At 41.3% G+C, this 24,515-nt stretch overlaps 1 protein-coding gene across 5 annotated transcripts in view; it reads left to right on the forward strand.

The window, feature by feature from the left end:
* Positions 1 to 24,093, forward strand: part of FRMD6 (FERM domain containing 6) — an 80,898-nt gene extending 56,805 nt beyond the window's left edge. For 4 of the 5 annotated variants that reach the window (XM_042989692.1, XM_042989694.1, XM_042989693.1 and 1 more), the window contains 8 exons: positions 1,116 to 1,271; positions 4,640 to 4,705; positions 5,569 to 5,637; positions 8,751 to 8,925; positions 13,367 to 13,702; positions 14,814 to 14,945; positions 19,053 to 19,144; positions 21,077 to 24,093. In XM_042989692.1, coding sequence (XP_042845626.1) covers positions 1,116 to 1,271; positions 4,640 to 4,705; positions 5,569 to 5,637; positions 8,751 to 8,925; positions 13,367 to 13,702; positions 14,814 to 14,945; positions 19,053 to 19,144; positions 21,077 to 21,361 — 1,311 coding nt within the window. In that variant the 3' untranslated portion in view covers positions 21,362 to 24,093. The remainder of the gene's footprint in view (positions 1 to 1,115; positions 1,272 to 4,639; positions 4,706 to 5,568; positions 5,638 to 8,750; positions 8,926 to 13,366; positions 13,703 to 14,813; positions 14,946 to 19,052; positions 19,145 to 21,076) is intronic. The other variant, XM_042989696.1, reaches the window with a different exon arrangement.
* Positions 24,094 to 24,515: the final 422 nt, after the last annotated feature.

Below are 24,515 nucleotides of genomic sequence, written 5' to 3' on the forward strand. Positions count from 1 at the left end.
AATCTGTACCTTGAGTTCTCAGCAATATTAAATAGCCAGCAATCTATCATGTTTAAACAATAGGAAGAAACAAAATGTCAATATCTATAAAAACATTTAAAACTAAAAATTCTTTAATTATTTTTTATTCTGATGATTTTAAGCACTACTCTTTTTGCTCTCTTTGCATAATCCTTTCCATGTTTTATAATCCTTATGAAATTGGCTAAGATTTTTTTTTCAATTTTTTAAATATTTTTATTTATTTTTGAGACAGAGAGAGACAGAGCATCAGCAGGGGAGGGGCAGAGAGAGAAGGAGATACAGAATCCAAAGCAGGCTTCAGGCTCTGAGCCATCAGCACAAAGCCTGACATGGGGCTCGAACTCACGGACTATGAGATCATCACCTGAGCTGAAGTTGGACGCTTAACCAACTGAACCACCCAGGCGCCCCTCGGCTAAGATTTTTAACTAATCTTAGCCTGCAGCTGCTGGATACTATATGTTTTGGGCATTGAAAGGCCCAGGCTACTGTCCGTTGAAAAACTAAGCCATAGTGAATTGCAATGAATGTTTGAATGAAATTGTTTCCTCACAAATACTCAAATAGAGTGTTCACATCAGCCTTTTATGCAAAAACCAAAAATGTTTCAGAGAATTCCTCCCAGTCCCCTGCCTTCTTTGGATTAACATTTAGAACCTCCCACTCTGTGGCTGTAATTTTAGAAGAGTTAAGTAGGATCCAGAACCTGAAGATGTGTTGACAGTAGATGTATTTCATAGTACCAATAATTTTGCAAGTATAAACAGTGATGTGTACAAAATTTTGCAAGTTTGCATGTTTTTTTTTTTCTTGGTGAGTTTAAAGCCAAGAGAACATATTTTTCTCATTTCTTGTGATTTTTCTTCTCAGATATACAGCTAAATTGACTTTGGAGCTTCTGGTACTAGCTGATTCAGCCTAGTAACATAACAGATGGTGAAAACAGAATACAAGTGGGAAATTTCCTGGTGGAAATTAGCCAGTTTCCATGACCTATGTTAGGTCCTTGTCCTTTCATCATTTGGGGGACAAGGGTAGGTCTCCCATCACTCCAACAGATGTGGCAGTGCATACCCATTGTATTCCAACAGGTTGTTTCCAAGAGAGGGAAGGACTACATCCTGAAGCACATTCCAAACATGCACAAAGATCAGTTTGCGCTGACAGCTTCCGAGGCTCATCTTAAATACATCAAAGAGGCCGTCCGACTGGATGATGTTGCCGTTCATTACTACAGATTGTATAAGGTACAAAACTGCAGTCAGCCTGCAGCTTTTGGTTGTTGTTGTGAAATGTTTGTTTATTTTTGAGAGAGAGTGAGTGGGGGAAGGGCAGAGAGGGAGGACAGAGGATCCAAAGCAGGCTCTGCGCTGACAGCAAAGAGCCTAATGTGGGGCTTGAACTCATTAAAGAGCTGTGAGATCATGACCTAAGCCCAAGTCAGAGACTTAACCCACTGAGCCACCCACGCACCCAAGTCTGCAGCTTCTGAAGACAAAATACCTTCATGATTTAAAGAAGCTTTTATTAAAAGTTGTCATTTCATTTTTTAGTGGGCTTTTTTGCTTTTTTTTTTTTTTTAAAAAGGATTCATGTGAACTGTTTCTCATGGTAGTTCAGTCTTCGAGTTAATGATGCTTTTCCTCAGGCCTGGGAGCATGATAGAGTCCCTTTATAATGGTTCTAATACTGAGATGCCAAGTGGCTTCAAATCATGAGTCTGGCTTTTCAGTGACTATGAAATAGTTATTTTTCTCCTTTCCAAATCTGCATCTCTGCCTTGGGGACTAACATTTGCAACTTTTTTGATCAGTAATTTTTAAAGTTCCTCTAAGTGAAGCCGTACCTGCACTGTATCCATTAATTAGAAGAACGACCACAACAGCTAGTGTTTACTGAGTATTGTTTTTATGGGGCACGCTTTATTTTCTTTTTTAAATCCTCACAGTTCTATAAAATAGAAGCTGTAATATTCATTGTACAGATGAGGAAACAGACCAAAGACCACAAAACTAGCAAGGGGCAGAGCCAGGATTCAACCCAGGTCTACTTGACTAAAGGAATTCGTGGATAAAAATAGTGCCCAGCACATGTTAAGAATGATGTTAAGTTGTTACCATTATCATTGTTATTAATGTGCTTCTTATTACTACTATACCCTTTGTGGTAAGTTTAGCCTAACTAGACCATTGGAGACTAGGCTGTAGTTTGGATATGTTACTGGATGATCTTCTTGGCTGGTTCAGAAAACTTAATTAGGTACCAAAGAATGGTATTTTTTTTTTTTCTCACTTCTGTGCCCAAGAGATGAAATTGTTAATGTCCTGTCATCCTTGAGAGGCATAATTGAGTTCTATAAGATCTCTTTGGCCAAATTCCTGAAGGACGGAGTTGTTTGTTTGTTTCCTTGAGAGATTTCATTTGTGACACCTCAGTTTATATGAGAAAATGCAAATAAATGGCATTTGACAATCAGTTTATATTTTAAAATGTACAGGAAATATGAATGGTGTATAAGAAGGAGTGAGTATAGCTTTAGAGTCAGATATCAGAAACCCTGCATCACTACTGTTATGGGATCCTAGGCAGATAGAACTATAATTCTGGACCAACTATTAAGTGGGAATGGTTCAATACATCTCACAAGGTTGGGAAAATTCTATGATGTAATGAATCTGAAATAACCAGGTGGAATGTCTGGTACATTAATCAGTGCTCAATAAATATCAAGTGCTTCTCATTTGATAGGGAAACATAGTATTTTAAAGAATCCTGTTAGGAATTTATCTTTTGCTTAAAAGATTTATCTTTTATTTGCTTACGATGTGGTACTTCTACATGGCATAGAAAATGACTCTCTTAGGGCACCTGGGTGGCTCAGTCCGTGTTAAGTGTTGGATTTTGGCTCAGGTCATGATCTCACAGGCCATGAGTTCGAGCCCCGCATCAGGCTCTGTGCTGACAGCTCAGAGCCCGGAGCCTGTTTCGTATTCTGTCTCCCTCTGTCTCTCCCCTCCCCCACTTGTGCTCTGTCTCTCTCTCTCTCTCTCAAAAGATCAATAAATGTTAAAAAATTAAAAAAAAACAAAATGACTTTCTTATCTTCTTAAAGCAAGATAATAATAATGAAACTGAATGAAGTGGGGAAATAGATATTGTTACCTCATGGGCGGAGTTTTCATTCTTTAGAGAAATCAAGTGGCAGCCATTAAAACTGCTCGTAAAGTGGAAATAAGGTAGACAGAGGACAGGAAACATTCTGGGGGGAAAAACTTCTGTGTCCCTCTCCCAGTAGTACATGCCTTGTGCCTGCACAGCCAGCATTTTTATGAGCACAATCTTATTTCAGGAAGCAATCAGAGTAGCCTTGAAGAGGAAATTGACCTAAACTCACAGTGATAGATTGATTTCTCCTGCTGTATGTGCCTTTCTTGATGTAAAAGCATAGTAGTTGGAGAAAACAGTCCAAATAGTGAAAATAGGCCATATCTTGTCTTTACTATACCAGATGAGGATGCATTTTCTAAAAATATTTCTTCCCATATTCTTGGGAATGCTGGCACTAAACATACTCATTTATTTTTATTGAGGAATTTCATAATGAAAATATTTTAGTTACTTTGTGATTTTATTTATCTTCTATTTTGAACTTCATACCTTATATCCCATTATTACATATGAGCACTCCAAAGATGTGGTCAAATTTCAGAGTACATTTAAAATTCAGAGAACATTTCAGGGTTTTTTTTCCCCTACACTCATTGTAGTTGATTTTTTATAGTTTAGCTGGTAGAATGTATATCATATTGGCAAGTGACAATTGAACTTTTTAGAAATAAGTATTTTCTTTCCAAACAAACTGAATATAAAGCTTTTACAGTTTTTTATCCTCATGGGATGACAGTCTTAAATATTTAGGCGTGCCTCTGATTTTGGCTTCAGAGGCAGGAGAGTTACATAGTTTGAAACCTATAAAATCGAATGCATCTCAGAATATATCTATGATATTAGATTCAAGATTCTGACATCTGGGAAAAGGAAGAGAACTAATAAATAAATAAGCAGCAAAAATAGTATTGTTTACTAGAGTTTTCAGCGATGGCGGTCTTTAGAATATTGTCAGATATGAAAGTGTATATAATATAGTAAAAACACTAATCCTTTGAAATCTCAGTGGTTTAAAAAGTAGAATATATCCTTGCTCATGTGTATGTGCTCATGATTTTCTTAAAGCTTATGGTAAGCTAGGGATGCAAAAAGATGAACAAAGTTATTTAAATTTTGTTTTTAATGTTTATTCTTGAGAGAGAGACAGAGCACAAGATGGGGAGGGACAGAGTGAGAGAGGGACACAGAATCCGAAGCAGGCTCCAGGCACTGAGCTGTTAGCACAGAGCCTGATGTGGGGCTCGAACTCAGGAGCTGTGAGATCATGACCTGAGCTGAAGTCGGATCCTTAATGGACTGAGCCACCCAGATGCCCCTGAATGAAGTTATTTTAAATCAAAAATTTTCTAATCGGATTTCTCCTTCTGTTTTTTCCCTTTGGTGTTTAATTGTCCATTGTACAAAAAAAAAAAAAACACTACTGTTTCATATTATTTTCTTTCTATAGGATAAAAGGGAAATTGAAGCTTCTCTGATGCTTGGACTGACCATGCGGGGAATACAGATTTTTCAGGTCAGTAAATGAGAAATGACTGTCAAGTGGCATCCACCATGTCTCATGTTGACAGTGTACCTGTGTGGTCCTTGGACAGGTGCACTGGTTCATTTCTGGCCATTGACTGGCCATTACTTCCTATTTGTCTAGTACAAATGGGGATGATGTAGGATAAATGAAGTGATACAGACCAAACCTTGACAGTAATAAGTCCTCTAGAATAGAAAGTAATAAGCTCAAGATTGGCTCAGGTTCATCACTAACAGATCATTAACATCCAAACATTTTTCTTTGTGTGTTACTGATTTTAAATATCCTGATTATAATGCTCCTCTGGAGCGTTACAACTGTGTAAAGAAAAAAAAAAATGACATCTTAATACAGTGGCAGACCACTGTATTTTAATTTTCATTACACTTTTCCGATACAGCCTGTCCCCTGTCCCTGTCACGCTTTTGCAGGTGGGATGGTATTATACCACAGCCATCAACAAGAAAGAGAGAATCCCTCTTTCTGTGAGACCAGGGAGAATATAAGCATCTCTTATCTTGATGTAGGCACAATATCCAATTATGAAAGTCTGAGTGCCTTATCTCTCCAATGCCTGAGTCTTTTTGGATTTTTTATTTAAATTTATGGATAGGCTCAAAGGGAAAAGGTTGCCTTGAAAGGCCAGTTAATGCAGTCACTCAGGAACCCAAAGCTACAGAATTGTCTCACTAATCTTTTAATTACTGTCTGAACATCTCCAAAGAGAGTTGAGGACCTCTTTCAGATTTTAATTACTGTATTTTAGTTTTCTGGGAGAGAAGTTAGAGCCATTTTAAAGTGTCTGGCAGTTTCCTCAGTAACTCTGTATGCATTAAAATTTTTTTCCACAGAATTTAGATGAAGAGAAACAATTACTTTATGATTTCCCCTGGACAAATGTTGGAAAGTTGGTATTTGTGGTAAGTTTAAAGTAACTGACTAAAGAAAAATTGCTCAGTTGTTTGTTTTTGTGGATTTTCGTTCCCTGTTTTTTTTGTTTTTTTTTTTTTTTTCAACGTTTTTTTATTTATTTTTGGGACAGAGAGAGACAGAGCATGAACGGGGGAGGGACAGAGAGAGAGGGAGACACAGAATCGGAAACAGGCTCCAGGCTCCGAGCCATCAGCCCAGAGCCTGACGCGGGGCTCGAACTCACGGACCGCGAGATCGTGACCTGGCTGAAGTCGGACGCTTAACCGACTGCGCCACCCAGGCACCCCAACCTGTTTTGTTTTTAAAAATAATGCTGTGACAGGCACAAAAGCTGATATTTTTTTTAAAAAGTTGAAAATGAAGACAACTCACTTTCTTACATTCTTATGTATGTGCTCTCTTCGTTGCCACTCATAGGTCATGAATCTAAAATTAAGGAATTTTACAGCAAAAGAAATTATTTATTTAATTTGTGAGTCTGGTCCCCACCGTGCTATCCTAAGTTATTCTAGTTGCAGAAGAAATGTAGTGGGGGAATGTGCAAGATGACTTCAGCAAAGAGAATGATTTTCAAAAGCCTACATCAGAGGGATCAGAAAACGGAAAGCCATAATCACAGGATAAATTACTCTTGGCGTGGGGGTAGGCCAGTTCTTTTGGAAGTTACTTCTTTTGAGCAAAGAATAAAGAGTGATATAAAAAGATGTTTCTATTAATATCTAACTCTTTGAAACTCATCATTATAAAGAAAGGTCTACAATTCTTAACAGGAAAAAAATGGTGTTATTTTTAGAATATTGAGAATAGTATCCTCTTTTTTGTTATAAGAGCAAATTCATGATTTTTCCCAGCTGTTTCTCTGCTTTGCTGGCTCTATCCGGTTTGGGGCAGGGTTCAAAGAATTACAGTTAATAATATGTATATCTGGTGGTCATTAAAATCCATATTTTTTTCTTTGTTCAGAAATTGTTGGAAAAAAATACACAAAGGAGGAAGATAAGGATTTGTACACATACGCAAATAAAGAAGATGGCCTATATAAATAAAGGGCTGTATTGGCAAAGAGCATTTGGGTTCTGACTCCATACTGTCCTGTGAAGTCAAAGACCTGTTCCTGACTTTACATTATTTTAATTACTTGGGCCCAGTTCAATCTGATTTCACTTCACTCATACATCAAATGGGGCCCTACCTGCTTCCTCCTCACTTGCTCTCTCTCATTTAGGCCCTTTGTGAAAGGATCTGAGCTGTATGAAAATGAGCAAATTATTAGCCCATTACCCCAGTCATGTCCCAAATTGAGTAGACATAAAATGCATTTATGAAATTGAGTGTCTTAAGGGTCCTGGACATAGTGGTTCCTGAATCTAGTTTTGCATCGGTCTCATCTGAGGAGTTGGTTTAAGATAAAGATTTCTGGGCCTCATCCTCCTCCCCTAAGAGAGTTTTGATTCAGAGGGTGTGGGTTGAGGACCAGGCATCTATTTTAATGAACTTCCCAGATGATTCTTCTCACAGCCAGCCCAGTTCTGCCCCAGTCGTGTGACCTTGAGCAAGTTACTTAACCTCTGTGCATTGGTTTCTTTGTTCCCAAATGGAGATAATTGGTCCTCCCCCATAGACTGATTCTGAGGATTAAATGAGTCAATACCTGCCTAGTGCTCATTCAGTGTCAGTTATTACCATTCGAGCATTGGGATCCACTGGTGGTTCCTTTAAAATGAAAAATCAAGAGGTGAAAAATCCATTCCCAACCGAGATACACAGAGCCATATTGTTTTTTATTGACTTTAAGTGTGTGGTTAGAAGATGCCTCTCTCTGCTTTACTTCTCCCTTCTGGCTGAGAATCATTATGTCCGTAGTATTCCTTATGCAGTCCTGCTGCCCTGTTCATTCATAGGAAAGGTGAAGGAATTAATAATTCCATTTCTGGGGCATCTGGATGGCTCCGTTGGTTAAGCTCTTGATTTCAGCTCAGGTCACATGATCTCACAGTTTTGTAAGGTCCAGCCCCAGGCCAGGCTTTGTGCTGACAGTGCAGAGCCTGCTTGCTTGGGTTTCTTTCTCACATTCTCTGCCCCTCCCTAGCTCAGATATGTGTGTGCTCTCTCTCTCAAAATAAATAAACTTACAGTTTTCCATAACTATAAAAAACTGCCAAGCTCTCACCCTCAGCTTATGTTAATGAACTTTATGTTAATGATCCCAAACTTAAACAATGAGATTCCTGGTATCTCTGATAGAAATACTTAACGGTACTTATATCTCTTCCTTTCTCTTTCCTGTCTCATCCCTTGAGCTGTCCCTCTAGCTTCCACCTATCCCCTCCCACCCCCACCACCCTTTTTTAAATAAACCGTATACCCAGTGTGGGGCTTGAACTTAACAATCCTGAGATCACGAATTTCATGTTCTACCAACTGAGCTAGCCAGGTGCCCCCCACCCAGCCTCCCTCTTTTATCCAGCTGAAGAAGTTTTCCATATTTTCTTAACCCTAAAAAGATATTTATAGTGTTTGTTCTTACAACTCCTCATTTATTTCCTCCTCAGAGTTTACCACAAACTATAGTTATTTTATATATTTATGTTTATTTGCCATCTCTCCCACCAGAATGTATTTCTGTGAAGGTAGCAACCTCGTCTGTCCTATTCACTGTTATTTTCTTGGTGACTAGCACAGTGTTTGGTACCTAGTGTTTCACAAATATTTGAATACATCACGCTTCTAGAATGTCATCTTGTTTGCTGAATTAGGGTGTTGGAATTGCATTTGAAGATGCTTTCATGATGAGCCCTTCTCTTCTCCATTGTATAAATGGCCTGACTAGCCAGAGAAACCAAAGATATTCCTCCACCGTCATACCCAGTCGGTGTCGACCGGATGACCCCGGCTAGACACTTCCCTGAGTTTTTGGTAATCCTTGTCCTGGGACATTTTTGAAAAGGAAAACAGCAGTTTATCTCTCGCTGAATTTTGAATGCAGCTTTATACATCTCTTTTTGAATCTGCACTTCTCCTTACTAAAGAGAAAATGAAGGGGACCTTGGCAAATTAGATACTTACCTTCCAAAAGCTGACTCATGCTTTTGCTCCACAGGGTAAGAAATTTGAGATTTTGCCAGATGGCTTGCCCTCCGCCAGGAAGCTCATCTACTACACAGGGTGCCCCATGCGCTCCCGACACCTCCTCCAGCTCCTGAGTAACAGCCACCGCCTCTACATGAATCTGCAGCCTGTCTTGCGCCACATCCGGAAGCTGGAGGAGAACGAAGGTATGGCAGAGTGTTGGGGGGGGAGAAGCACACACAGTGCCTTGGCCACCTCTGGCCCCTTAGTCTGTAGCTGCCATCAGTTGGGGCTTTAGACCCCTGCAAAATGGGATTCGAGGGCTGAGCCTCTCCAGATTCAGGGCCGTGTTCCGCCTCACATCTCACCACTGTCCCAGCACCTGTCCCAAATATCTGAGGTCATCCCTATCATTTAGCTATCCCCGAGTACAGTCTCTTTAACGTTTCCCCACATTTGCTTTGAAAATCCTTGCAAAAAGCCACCACATGAAGATGCAGGGCAAGATTTATCTGCGACTCCGAGCACCTTGGAATCTGGAATTTTTTCCAGTGCAATTACTCCTTAGATTAAAGTAACAATAAAGGTGGGAGACAGAAATGTCTCCAGTCTCTCTTATTGACTGCTGAGAGGACCCCAGGTCTGGGTCAGCAGGAATGACAAAGGAGAAAGAAGTTTTCTTCTTTTTTTTTAATGCTTATTTATTTTGAGAGAGAGAGGGAGAACGGGGGAGAGGCAGAAGGTGAAGGAGAGAGAGAGAATCCCAGTCAGTTTCCACGCTGACAGCACAGAGCCCAACACGGTTCTCAACCCCACAAACTGTGAGATCATGACCTGACCTGAAACAAGAGTCCGACGCTTAACCAACTGAGCCACCTAAGCGTCCTGAAAGAAGTTTCCATTTGAGGATTATATCAGCCAGTCCTGTGGGGGCTTTGCTGAGATACATTTGGGGCCCCTGAAAAGGAGAATGAGTCACGGTAAGGAAGAGGAAGGCAGGGATTGGGGCCTCTCAGAGCAGGCTTCAACTCTACTGGTTAGCCCTTCATCTTAAGTCATGGCACCCAGGGTTATTCCATTTAACACATACGAACTTCTGATCCCCCAAAATGCTACTGTGCTCATTTGCCTATTTCTTTAAAAAAAATTTTTTTTCCTTAATGTTTATTTACTTTTGACAGAGAGATAGAGTATGAGTGGGGAGATGGCAGAGAGAGAGAGAGACAGAATGAGAAGCAGGCTCCAGGCTCTGAGCCACCCAGGCGCCCCTGCCTATTTCAATGTCTTCCATTTGTTTTGTAGATTCCCATTGTGGTAGTTCTTATAATTCAATTGGATTAGATTTAGGATATCTGCATGAACATTTGGATGCAGATTCATATCCTTAGGTCCGTGTCTGAAACAGATTTCGACCTCTCAGACCCCAGCTTTCTCACAGAAACACAAATACTTGTCCTCTTAAGAAAAAACCTGAAAGAAGCTTGCACATCTAATCAATTTCTCTCAAAACCTATCTCTCTAACTAAATGAGACCCAGTTTGGGGATGCCACTGCATCTTAAGTAGCCATTAGAACATGAATCATTTTGCACAGTCTGCCACCAAACTGCTTTCTTGTCTTTGGAGAGAACTGGTGTATAACCACCAGGTGTATGGGCTTCCTTTGCTGCCAGGCTGCCCCTTCTTCCCCACGATGACTCATTGCGATAAGAAGCACCTCTCTCCAATGCTGACATGATTATTAGGAGGACTCGAGATGGGACAGAAGCGCCAAGGGAACTTGTAAGAATAGGCGACTTATGTGCAGAGCCCATCATGTGCCAAATGGGTCACATTCCTAAATGGCCAGCTTATAGCGCCTTGAGAAGTTTCTTTATTTCATCAGCTTTGCCAGCATTTTAGCAGATTCTTGCTTAGATGACCGTAAGGGGAGCCCTTTAGAGCCTGAATGAATTCCAGAACCCCTATAGGTTCTCAGGTAAAACGACAAAGAATTTTCAGTTCTTAGAGGGCAGGGTTTTGTCTGTTACCGCGCCTAGTAGTATCAAGTGCATTTGGGGGCTTATGCGATTAGGGCAATGAAGGAATGATAAAGGTGTGGATTGTATTTGTTATTTGGGTAAATGTAGATAGAGTTGGGCGGATATCTCTTTTTTTTCTTCTAAAGAAAACATACTTCTTTTCTTCTACTTAGAGATCCCTCACAGTCTAAAGAACACCCAAAATTAAGTTTCTCTGGGCCAGCTTTGGCCTGATGCCAGTTATTTCACTCACGCTTAAAGTCTTCCTCACTTTTACAATAAAGCCCTTTTCTTAGCAAAAAAACAGCACAGAAAGAGAGTGTATTTTTCTTAAATTTAATTTAGATCCATCTTGTCTGAGATACTCTTTTAGCATCTTATGGTAGAAAATGATCACAAGAATTATTCCATAGCATTTAGAAGGGGGAGAATGCCTTTGTCATTAAAAAAGTTTAAAAACAAAAGTTTTTTTTTTAACCCAACTTTATTCAACAGTGGGAGCTTATTCTTAGGCCATATGCCAAGAGGTCACACTGCATTCTGTTCCAAAATAATATATGAAAAGGTCTGTGGTCTCCGGGCTTTTACAACAGAGGGAATCCAAAGAATACCAACACATTGGTAATCTGTGCTCTTGACTCCGGTGATTACTAGGGAGGTAAGAGGTTGCATTTCCCAGGTCTCAGAATAAACTTCATAATCATGTCAGCATTTCCTTCATGACACTTTTTATTTGTACCAGGTCTAAGTGATACAGCTCTGGGAAGGGAACACTGGCCAGCCACGTAGAACAGTAAGGCCGTGCTGACACGCTGACACGAAGCAGATTTACGCTAGGCTCCAGTGAGGTAGACCACAGTTCGGCGAGCGCTTGCCTTCTGTTACTAGAGTAACCGTAATAGACTCCGAACCTGCTGGGAAGGGTTGGGAGTAAAAGGGCTATTTGTAAAGAGGCAGAAAGCTTTTAAGTTATTAGAGCCACAATTCCCACTTGTCTTAGAACTCTGGCACCCTAAAGAACTTTTTAGAAAACTGTTTTTTTCACTTTCCACCTTTCCAAGTGCCACGTGGCTAGTATTTTGAAACCACAGTGAATAGAAATTGTATGAGAATTTTGCAAACCCTTTTATCTCTCTGTCTTCATCTCAACCCCTGTTGTCTTCAGAAAACAGGAATGTTTATAACCCAGTCTAGCCCTAAAACATGGATTTTAGATGATGCACATCTGTCTCAGATGTGTGTTTTGGGCTCTGGTGTCCTGCCCCAGTCTGCTTTCTGTGTGGCTGTGCATTCTTGCTGTTGTGATGCAGCCTGATTCCCTAGAATTGACATGAATGGCTGGAGCCCAAAAATGTACACATCGCCTTCTGCAAGCATTTTTGCATTTTGCATCCTGGAAAGCGCATCTTCTCTTTCTGCTAATGCTTCTTCCCTCCCTGAGGAGGCTGTGTAGATTATACTTCAGACACCAGGAGTGCAGGTGATTTCACTTACCCAAGAAACAAGACAATTAAATTCATCAGCAGGCCTCTGAGAACCCAATTAGTCTACAAGTTAGCAATTTCTGAAATAATATCAATTTAACATTCCTCAAATGCATTCTCCATCTTTAACATTGTTCTAATGTGTTATTTGTCATCAGTATTAAGAATACAAAGAATCTAAACTATTTCTCTGTTTTACAGTTCTGACCTGAGACACAAAAGTATTGTATACCTGCAACTCAGTTGTAACTTTGTGCCTTGATGTGATCGTTGCTTTAGCATTTGATAAAAGGGACTTTCTAACATTGCGTCTTGGTGTTAAAGAATGGCACTGACATGTTAAATCAAAGAACAGTTTTGTCAGTCAGAGGCCACATAGGTATAAATCATCAAACCAGTAGTGATGACTGTGTTTTCTAAGTAGATGGTAAAACCTCACTAGTTCACCCCAAATGGAGAAAAGCAGTTTCCACTAATGAAAAACTAAATGTTAGAACTCTTTGAAGGAAATTTAGAGAAGAATAGTTTTATTTTAAATTATATTCAACAGTCAGAACTGAGCTAATAATGGGCCAAATTGAATAAATGAAATCATTGGCAATTAGTGTAATTATATTTATCAAACAGTCTTCCATAGCAGTGCTTCTGAAACTATTTGTGGGGAAGGACCAGATTTTTAACATTCCTCATCCACCATGGACTGATACTTTTACAAAATACAAAATCACCTTAGTGGCTGTCACGGCACTGTCAGATTGCTCTGAAAATCTATAAGTATTTATTCTCACTTACTGAGCTTACATCGCTGTGGACCAATAACAACTTGCAGACAAGAGGTGGTCTGGCGACTCTACTTCAAATAGCACTTTTCCGAGTTTTGAAGCGTCAAAACCCTTTGAGTAGTCTCAGTACTCGCTCAAATCCGTTGTACTGGTTTTTGCTCATCTTCGTTAATTGACCCCCTCCCACCCACCCGGGTCAGAACCCTCACGGCGCCTAGATCCTGGGTGTGATCCTGCTTAACTAGATCCTGGGTGTGAACTTGTACGCGTTCTTAGCCTGATGTGCCCTGTAGGCTAACCAGGCGTGTCTCCCCCTCCCCCCCTCCCGCCGTCCTGCGTGAATGTGCTCCTCACCTCGCAGAGAAGAAGCAGTACCGGGAGTCCTACATCAGCGACAGCCTGGACCTGGACGTGGACCAGCTGGAGAAGCGGTCCCGGGCCAGCGGCAGCAGCGCGGGCAGCGCCAAGCACAAGCGCCTGTCCCGCCACTCCACCGCCAGCCACGGCAGCTCGCACACGTCGGGCATCGAGGCGGACACCAAGCCCCGAGACGCAGGGCCGGAGGACAGCTACTCTGGCAGCGCCATCCACCGCAAGCTGAAGACCTGCAGCTCCACGACCAGCCACGGCAGCTCCCACACCTCCGGGGTGGAGAGCAGCGGCAAGGACCGGCCGGAAGAGGACTCGCAGGACGATGGTAAGCCTCTCGCCGCGGCTTTCCAAGCTGGCAGCGCTGAGCCGCTGTCGCTCGCCCCCTTCTTCCTCTTGCCTCGTCTTGTTTCTGGTTTTTTTTCCCCAAGCATCCCTTCTGGAGAACTGCTGTGTAGGGCACAGCCGGGGGGTAGTAATGGACAGGTGTCCTGCACCTTCCCCCGTGATTTGGGGGAGTTGCTCGTGTCAGTGAACAAAGCATCCCTCTGGTCCTTTGCCGCCACAGGGTTGGACGCCAGTGGAGGCTGAGTCCTGGCGGTTTAGCCCAAGTAGAGGAGAGATCGGTGCCGCAGAACTCGTGTCTGCATTTCTGGTTCCCAGATTAAATAGGCATCGGTGAGGACAACAGCAGAGACGCAGTGATAGCGACAGAAATGTCTTAAACTTTGCAGAGGGAAAAAAAAAAAAAGACTTGAGCCCAGGCCATTGGTTATTTAGTATTTCTTCAATTCCTCCTATGCAGCCAGAACTCTGGGAATGTAAAAGAAAGTTAGCACCTGGATGCTTAACTCTGTTAAGGAGAGAAAAACCAGACTGTCTCAGCCAAACTTAACATATGTGGGCATCTTTTTTATTATTTTTATGCCTCAAGTGCTATAGCATTCGGGTTTGGGGAAAGGGTAGTGACTTCATTAAGGAAGCCCATTTGCTTGCTTACTGTAGAATTCATGTGGATCTCTAGTGAAGTCAACTGAATGCCCTGCAGGCAGGCAGGTCTGGAAATGGGGAGCTTCATGAACTACTCCTTGTGCAGGTGACAGCAGTCTGCTCTGGCTTAGGCATGTGGCCCATCAGTCTCAGTTGCCCTTTGTCATCTCAGCAAGGTGGTATAGCTCTTTCCTTCTTTCTCACAGAGGAAAGAATAACACAGTTCAATCGTGGCATTAGAAGACATGTAGATAACACAGCAACCCTGTGAAAAAAGAGAGCAAATACATCTAGTTGAGAATTGTCCTAGAGTTTCCTATTGTAGATTCTCATTAGCAAATGTATTTTAAAATCTGAATAATTACAGAGCCTTCCGCAAAGTGTGGCTACAAATGCTGGCATCCATTTCCCTTCGTGTCACTAAAGGTCTCTTTCTTCTTCTGTGTCAGAAATAGAGATGTTGGTTGATGACCCCAGGGACCTGGAACAGATGAATGAAGAGTCTCTGGAAGTCAGCCCAGACATGTGCATCTACATCACCGAGGACATGCTCATGTCACGGAAGCTGAATGGACACTCTGGTGAGCTCTTGTGGGAAGTTCTTCTCCTGAGCTAGTGGATGGTCTTGGACTGAGGAGCAGGTGCCTCAGAAAACAGAAGGGTCAGGGTGGGGTTCTCGATCACAAACAGGGCTGGAATCAGAACCTTTCCAAGTCAGTGCCATAGACTGCAGGGTCGAGTACTTCGTGAGGAAAAAAGAGAACAGAAGGGGAGAAGCATCTAGGATGGGGAGTTAGCATCTTCTCCCCTGTGCTCAGCACAAAGTGGTAAAACACAGTTTTCTCTTTGTTGCTGTTGTTTTGTTTCGCTATTACAAATGATAATCAGAGAATCCTAGAATACATCTAGAAGGGACCTCGGAGACCTCCTTTTTACAGATGAGAAAACCCATAGATGAGGGGGACAGACGCTTAGGTGGCTAGAAACAGAAGTCAGGTCTCCAAGTTTAGTTTGTATTGTTTTTCCCCAACTAGATCAGAGTGGGTATGGGAGTGTGGAGGAAAAAGTGTCAATAAATGTTGGCGTAAAAAGGCATTCCTATTATATTCTGTATTTCATTAACTCTACTAGGACACTTGCATTCACTGTAAACCTATTATGGGATTATATAATATGATATGTAATAATCTATTTCTATCAAATAAAAGATATTACCCTTCAATATTACTGCAAAAAACCACAGTATGGGTTTTGTTTTCAATTTTTTTTTAATGTTTATTTATTTTTGAGAGAGAGAGAGAAACAGAGCTCCAGAGGGGAAGGGCCAGAGAGAGAAGGAGACACAGAATCCAAAGTAGGCTCCAGGCTCCGAGCTGTCAGCACAGAGCCCGACACAGAGCTCGAACTCCCGAACCACGAGATCATGACCTGAGCCAAAGTCAGACCCTTAACCGACTGAGCCACCCAGGCGCCCCAGGTTTTGTTTTTAAACCTCAGTCACTCCTAACTGCTCTCGCCACATTTTATGAATTGGTCTCCGTTCTGTCTAAAAAACATACCTTAGGAATGAAGTCAAAATGGCCCAGGTACTTACTGATCAGCCGCTTTGAGCTTTGAGTGAAAGACCCTGTTTACAACTGGGGTGACCTGCCATTGCTGTGTCAAGACCCACGGTCCCTGATAAGTGAGCCTCTCCCATGCAACAGGTGCTGGGAACGAGAGAGAAACAAGACCACAGTACACATGGTCCCCTCATCCTGGCATTGAATCTGTAAGAGCACAAGGCTCCTTTTATTGCAGAATTTCCTCTGCTCACCTAGCAGAAGCATGGCCTCCAGATGCTCTGCGGGGAATAGACCTGCCAGTGGTTACAGAGAACCGCTCTGCCTAAGCAAACACAGATCCGTCAGGCTGCTTGCTCTGGTCATGCTTCAGGCTTAGAGTTCTCAAACCAAACTTTACCCTTGTTTCTTTGCCCATTTACTTTCTTACCTAGATGTCTTCCCTCACAAATACATTTTAACACATATATTAAATATAAATTTACAATTTTATGCACATTATATGTACATGGATATCATGCTCTCACTCGATATGTGCATGTGTATTTTTGTGGAAAGAAAACTGTCCAAACCATATACACCAAAGTGTCCATGGGAGGAGGGGAGATGAGGGAAACAGACTTTGGCTTTTTATTTATATATTTCTATGTTTAATTTTTATAATAAGATTTTGTAATTTTAAATAGAAATAAAATTTAAATAAATAGGGTGGCTGTTTAAAGAGGTTTTTATACAAAAAAAAATGCTTTCTGAAATGTTATTTATTGAAAAAGAACCTGAATGGTTAACAATGAGCAGTTATATGCTGTCCATATAGTGAAATATCGTACAGCCATTAACTAATGACACTTTTAAAGAATATTTAATAATATAAGAAAGATAGGTAAGAAAAACAGCACAAATTGTATAATCAGGATGCTCTCAAATTACAAAAATGTATATATGTATATGAAAAAATACATAAAAATATTAATAGCCTTTCTCTGGATGATGGGGTTGTGATGATCTTATTTTCTTCCTCGCATCATCCTCCTCTTCCAAATTCTCTACAATTTGAGCATTTACTTTTTTTTAACATTTATTTATTTTTGAGAGAGAGAGAGAGAGAGAGAGAGAGAGAGACAGAGACAGAGACAGCGTGAGCAGGGGAGGGGCAGAGAGAGAGGGAGACACAGAATCCGAAGCAGTCTCCAGGCTTTGAGCTGTCAGCACAGAGCCCAATGCGGGGCTCAAACTCAAACCATGAGATCATGAACTGAGCTGAAATTGGATGCTTAACTGACTGAGCCACCCAGGTGCCCCTACAATTTGAGCATTTAAACATTGTTTCTCAAGCATGGAGCTGAGATTGAATAGGGATGGAAGTTTGGTACAAGTCAGGTTAGTGTTCTCAGCACCAGACTTGCTGCTGACTTGCTGACTTGTCTAATGCGGAGTTTGGGTTTGGGAGCACATAATTTACAGACATGGTGGCCAAGGACACATTTACCAGGAAGTCCAGAAGGACCCATCCCAAGTGCCAACCAAGGACACCAGTCCACATCATCCTCTGAGGATTTGTTAAAAGTTTAAAGCTTTTTAAAAGATAAAGATATTCTCAAGAAAGACCCCCTACTAAAGCAGTCTGTACCAACCCCCAAAACATAAGTACCCACCTGAAGGCTTTTAAACTGTCTACATGTAAACCAAGAATGTCCTCCTTCCATGTTTCAATTGAACAAAATATCAAACACTTAATATATACAAGGTATATACTCGTCACTGAATCATTAGGCGTCACTTCTAAAGAGTTAAGGGATAAAACACAAAAGGCCATTTCTGAGGTTATCAGCAAGTAGCTAAATAAAAATCACATTGCACTCCAGGTTCCTTTTTTATAAGGTGAGAATGTGCTTTATCTGAGAAGCCATTTGGCCTTAAGAATCTGGGGTTTGACTGACCTGCTTCATCTATTTGCAAGAAAAATGTCAGTGATCTCCACTTCCATATCCAATTCTTGTTAGCAGTTTTATCTTACGAAACATTTTTTCCTGGTGCTTCACTCAACATGCTAGAGCCACAGAGGGAAGTTTCAGCCCTGGATTTCTGTTTCCAAAGTATTAGGAGGTGACTCCTGGGCACTGGGGTGATTTAGGGCCCTGTCACTCTCAGAGATCCAGAACTGAATGCTTAGGGTGGCCTCCCACTCGTGGCCTCTCCCCAGCAGGATTTGTTGTAGGAGGCAAGTGCCACAGGGCCCCTGTCAGCCCGAGGAGCTCTGAGCTGGGTGTGTCCCATGTGCAGGCCCTGTACCTCGCCCTTTCCATGCATTTACTCTTCAGTCGTCATTAAACTCTGTTGGATAGACACTGCTGTCAGGCCCACTTTGTAAGATGAGACCGAAACATAGGGGGGCTAAGTCACTGGCCAGCATACACAGTTAATTACTTTTCTGGGCCTGCTTCCGGCTCAGATCCGTGTGACTCTGGAGGTCAAGCCCCACACTACACTTTAACCGTCCATCTAAAGGGACCCTAGGGGCACCTGGGTGGCTCAGTCGGTTAAGTGTCCGACTTCAGCTCAGGTCACGATCTCACGGTCTGTGAGTTCGAGCCCCGAGTCGGGCTCTGGGCTGATGATGGCCCAGAGCCTGGAGCCTGCTTCCAATTCTGTGTCTCCCTCTCTCTCTGACCCTCCCCCATTCATGCTCTGTCTCTCTCTGTCTCAAAAATAAATAAACGTTAAAAAAAATTTTTTAAAGTAAATAAAGGGACCCAAACCTAGACGGCCGTGTCACAGTTTAGCTTTAGGAGGGAGACTGCTTTACATCTACGGTCTTTGTTTTTGTTACTAATTTCATCATAAATAGCTTAATTAGAAGTTGTAGTTCACCTTAGAAAAGGCAGGCTCTAAACTCCTTCCTGTACGCTGACCCCACATTTATCCCTCTCCCCCCCTATTTACTGTGAGACAGGAGATGGGATGTGTCCTAGGCTGGTTGTTTACCACGGATGAGTCACAGTGAGATTTTTCAGGAACGGTTAATGCTTGACCTTTCAGTCTTGGTGGTAGCATGTGTCAGATAGGTGGCAAAAAGTATGAATAAGGAAGTCTTCATTGTTGTTGTTTTTCTGTGTTTTACTTCAGGGTTGATTGTGAAAGAAATTGGTTCTTCCACCTCTAGCTCCTCAGAAACAGTTGTGAAGCTTCGTGGCCAGAGTACGGACTCTCTTCCACAGGTACAGAAGGAATCGAAATGTTTAAGTTGTGCACTGAAGTTACAGAAAATGTTAAATTGGAACTTAACGTTTATATTTATATAAATGAGCAAAAATTAAGAACCATAAGGCATTGATTCTTCTTAGGTACATTCTAGTTTTATCCTCAGTTGATAACCATTGTGTTTGCTAGTTCCATTCATCTCTGAGTTGATTTTCATTTGGATAAATTATATACTTTGTTTCCCACTTTATAGAGGTGGGAAGTGTGTAACTTCAGACTTCAGGTTGTGTGTGTGAACCTCAACAACTGAGAGAGTAATTTTCTTGTCAGGCGTGTTATGGCAGAAACGTTTCCATGCTGATTATTCCATTCAGATTGCGTTTTCAAAGTATGCTGAGTGAGACTGTTTGATAACCTGTGATCACTTGCTAGACTATTAAAATATCAAAAGATAAAATACTCTGAAATTCATGGTTGTAGCGTCTGGATCTATTCCACAGCTGATATACTCACCTCTATTTCCTGTGCGTTCTCTTTCTCTCTCCTTTATGACTCTCTTTCTTGGTCCATCTCTGTCTTTTTTGGGTTTTGTCTTTTTGCTTTCTGTGTGTGCTTCTCTCTTCCCTTTTTTCTTTTTCATTTCTATGTGCACATGATGTTTTATTACGTATTTTTTTGAATACTCCAGTGAATAATTTCTAAAGCAGTATGTGTAGCATGATGATTACAAATCCCAGGGTCCACTGCCCGGGTTTGCACCCAGTTCTGTCACCCGGTGTTAGATCTTCCTGTACGTAAGTGCTTGTGGTGCACAGCTGAGGATCAGATTCCATGCCTGCAAAATGGGAAGCGCATTTGCGTGCCTGCTGTGTGGATTTGTGAGGATGACCTAATGAATTCTGTGTGGGAAAGCCCGTTGGTACCTGGGAAGCCGTGTGGGTCCAGGGGACCTTCTTCAGGGAGTGCTCGGATGTGATACTTCTGAATAAAATGGTTTTGGGCTCAGACCCTGTTCTCTCCTCCTGGTGCTTTTGCCTTTAGCAAAAAGTGATCTCTTATTCTAATGAGGTTGGCTTTTGTGGTGTTCGGCAGCAAAAGCTGAGAGGTACAGTGCCCTGTTTCCTTAAATAACCCATTAAGCGTCTTTCGTTCATGTAATTATCTGAGCCATTTTTTAACCTATTTATGTTTTCAGCCAGTACCACTTCTGGGGATAATGAGTTCTGTAAGTCTGTTGCCCGCTGTGTGGAGTATTTGGCACAGCACCTCCTACAGTGTTTGGGAGCTGCCTCTTGCCTCCCAACCTTTCCGTACTTTGTATTATTTTTCTATCCAAGAACTCTAGCTTTAAAAAAACCAAAAAAAAAAAAAAAAAAAAAACCCCAAAAACACGTTCTTCAAATTGTATTCCTTGAGTAATTGGTTCATTTCCGCATTTCTTATGAAAATAATAATAGAGCTCAGCATGAAAGTATTACTGTATAGAATATGTTGAATTGTCATATTCTAGTAGAAAGAAAAAAGAAAAGAAACTATATCTGTACGTATCTAGCCTCCTTTTAAGACATTTTCTTGACTTCTGAGATGCTAGAGACAGGCTTCTGTTGCATTTACTTCCTTTGCCTTGGATTATTCATCTGTAAAATGGGGAGAATAATAGCACTGGGCTCATAGGGCAGATGGGAAGAGTAAACAAGTAAATACATAATATTGTGTTTAGGTGAGAGCCTTGCACATAATCAGGGCTCAGTAAATGTTAGCCACTCTGACTGTTGGTAGTGGTGCTGTTTTCCCCCGCAGGACCTCAGACCAGAAATCACTTTCTAACATATAAGGATTCCATAACCTTTTATGATTTTGCAGTGTCGCTCTTTACAAGGGCAAAATAGCACTAACCTGTCACTTTAGTCATCCTCTTGAAGTGGTTTTAACCTTACTTTATTTTTCAGACCATATGTCGAAAACCAAAGACCTCCACCGATCGGCACAGCTTGAGCCTTGATGACATCAGGCTTTACCAGAAAGACTTCCTGCGCATTGCAGGTCTATGTCAAGACACTGCTCAGAGCTACACTTTCGGGTGTGGCCACGAACTGGATGAGGAAGGCCTCTACTGCAACAGCTGCTTGGCTCAGCAGTGTGTCAACATTCAAGATGCTTTTCCAGTCAAAAGAACCAGCAAGTACTTTTCTCTGGATCTCACTCATGACGAAGTTCCAGAGTTCGTTGTATAAAGTATGTCTGCGTGTAGCTAGCCACACAGGCAGCCTGCTGTCTGCTGGAGGCCGGAGAAGCCACGGGTTCTCTCTTTAAGTATCGTGCCATATTTTCTTCACCCCACCACATAGCTCTTTCTTTATGATATTTGCAATGGAAATAAAAGCCTTGGGACAATTGCACTTTAAGTATTACACAGATAGAAAAGAACTGCAGAGAAGGTACAGCAAGACAAGTGCCCGGAAGTTCGTGACCCTTTGGAAGGAAACGCGCTTCACTGGTTACCAAGCCTTCGGAATATTGAATTGTGGTGTGTTTGTCCCTCGTTGTTTTTCAGTTTGATCATAAGACATCACATTTTTTATCATGTGAAAGATGTTATTAGATTGATTTGTTTGCTTGTAAATGTGTGTGTGTGTGTGTGTGTGTGTGTGTGTGTGTGTGTCACTCCCTCATGCACGTCGTTTGAGGGAGGAGAGAAAGGAGAGTCTCTCCTCTTAAGGGAGAAACCATTGCCTGGTACATAGCCATTGCCGCCTCGCTGGGGCTGTCCCAAAGTGAACACTAATGAAGTGGTCAAAATCTTGTAGTTCTAGCAAGCCAAAGATATGTACATAACAGAAATGCAGCCCGGGGCCAAGAAGACATGAATGAAGCAATAACCAGAAGGCTATGTGTGCTGTGATGCCTTGTGACTCCTTCATGCCTGGTCAGTGCCCTGTCCTCCTCCTGCTCTTCGAGAAAGCTCTGGGACCCAGCTAGTTTCTCGTGCGAGTAACTCATCAGTTGTGTTCACGTCTTCGTGCGTTTTGTAGAGTTTGTAAAACCAGTTTCTGTTAAAACTATGGAAACGTCTTAGAAAATGTTTGTGCTTGGTGTTTTGTTTTGTTTTTTTTAAATCAACAACAAATTGTAGTAATGCTTGTTTCTGCTTAAGCAAAACACCCTAACTATACATATATGTTATACATATATAAATACCTGAGATTGTATGTGTTCATATGTGTTTACAGCTTACTAACGCTTCATTTTGGCTTCCATGACTGTTTTGTGTACATAGTCATTCTTGTTTAATATGGAGGAGGTGTCACTGAATGAATGATACCTACAGACAATCAGTTAATATATGCAGAGTTAAGAACAACTGTTTTCCCATGTGTCTTTTGCCATGATTCTCAACCCTGGTTGCACACTAGAATTATTTGGGGAGCTTTAAAAACAATAACACTGTCTGGATCCCACTTCAGACCAATAAAATCAGTCTGTTGCAGTGAGGTCCAGGTGGAATTGCCTTTTCCTTTAAAGCTCTCCAGATGGAGCTAATATGCTACAGGGTTTAAAACCACTGCTCCAGAGGGTGTCTTTTTCTTAATTTTGAAGTTAAGGTATACAGAAAATGTCAGTGTTTGAGGAAGGACCATTTTTAAGACAGTTACTGCCACTGCTATTAGGATATATAATGAAACCTCGTCAGGAGAGTGAATTGATCAACCTTTAGATGTACAGTAACAATGTTGTTCACACTTCAGGAGAGAACTTTAGCACAATGTCTTTCTACGAGATGTTTGTAATGATTTCGTATTTAACAACATTTGTTTACCATATTTTGATACACCATTTTTTCTATCTGCCAGGTTTTCTTAAAAAAAAACTATATATTATTTTCTAAAGAAACAGTCATATTTTTATACAAAATTAAGTTTTCAGGTAACAAAGAAATCGATTTAGGGTACAGCAGAACATGCAGTGTTCCCCGGGGGCGGGAGTCAGTATTATGAACATAAGGGGAGTGTGGACAAGCCTCACCTGTGCTGTGCTCGGACGCCCACGTGCGGATGGGGCAGGCCAGTGTGGACACTGCAATCCCAATCGAATCAGTTCAACCCGACACTTGGAAAAAGGAACAGAAGTTCTATAGAGTTTTGTAGTCATGTGATTATTTTGTTTTTATCAAAAGTTTTAAAAGAACCAAAGTTTTCAGATACCAGAATGTACAAGTGTCTCAGTCTTCTGTATGAAAGGGTAGAAGGATCATCTAATGACAGCTTCACTTATAAGTAAGTCGTTAAATAGTCCACCATTTCTTATAGATGCTTAAGGGACAAATCCTAGGAAGTTTAACTCTCAAGAGCCCAGATCATAATGTGGTGCGTTTCCTTAGCTCTTAGTGTTTCTTGCAACATCGAGGCAAAAGCATATTTAATTCAGTATGTAGCGCTTTAGTTTCTCTGTGCTTCAGCCAGAATCAGGTCTTCAGGGTTTTGCCAGCATTATTGGTGGTTTTGCACACCCTCTTTCTAATTGGGTTTATGCATAGTCTTGTGGGTTTTCAAAAATGAAACATGCTAAGGAACATTTTTGCTTTTTGATCCTCTATTTGCGGCAGAATTATATATATGTATATGAAAATCCATTTTGGTTATCTACGTTTTGTATTTGGAAACTGTTTTAAAAAATAAAAAAGGAAAAGAAACGTATGAAGCTGTTATTTATTCTGCATTTGTTAATATCATCGCTAGTCGGTATACCAGTTTGGTATATACTGCCTCGATACAGCGACATTTGTATTTGCAACAATGAGCTTTATATCTACATAAACTGTAAATAATCCTTTCTGTGAAAGGATCATCATATCAGGAAGATACCAAAAGTGTGTAAAAGAAAACTGCATTATTTTGTAATGATTTCTTATAGGCATTTCATGGTAAGATTAGCAGTCAATAAAGTTACTTTTTATTTGTCTTTAAAGTGCCTTTTTTTTTTTTTTTAGACTTCTCAATTAAGCAAGAAGCATTAAAGAGTGAATGTTTTCTTTATGTTCTTCTTTCTTATAATAGGCCATGTTGAGGAACAATGTAAGGGTCCACGGTGGTAGGATTCTGAGCCCGGAGCCCCCCGTGGCAGAGCTGGTGGGGACTGAGCTGCCCCTGCTCCTGCTCTGCGTGTGTGAGGAGTTCACATATTAACTCCTTCATCCTCCTGTTTACATACGGCGGGGTCTGTTCTCATTCTCGACCTAGAGACGAAGGAACCGAAGCTGAGAGAGGCAGTGGCAGCCAGCCGCTGTGCAGGCCTGAGCTGTGGGGCTAAAAGCACTCGATAAGATACAATATTTTATTTTTTTAAATTAAAATGACTACTTTAACTTTTCCCTCAAAATAATCATCATTG

Source organism: Panthera tigris, chromosome B3 (assembly GCF_018350195.1).
Source record: "Panthera tigris isolate Pti1 chromosome B3, P.tigris_Pti1_mat1.1, whole genome shotgun sequence".
In the NCBI taxonomy this organism is placed as follows: Eukaryota; Metazoa; Chordata; class Mammalia; order Carnivora; family Felidae; genus Panthera; species Panthera tigris.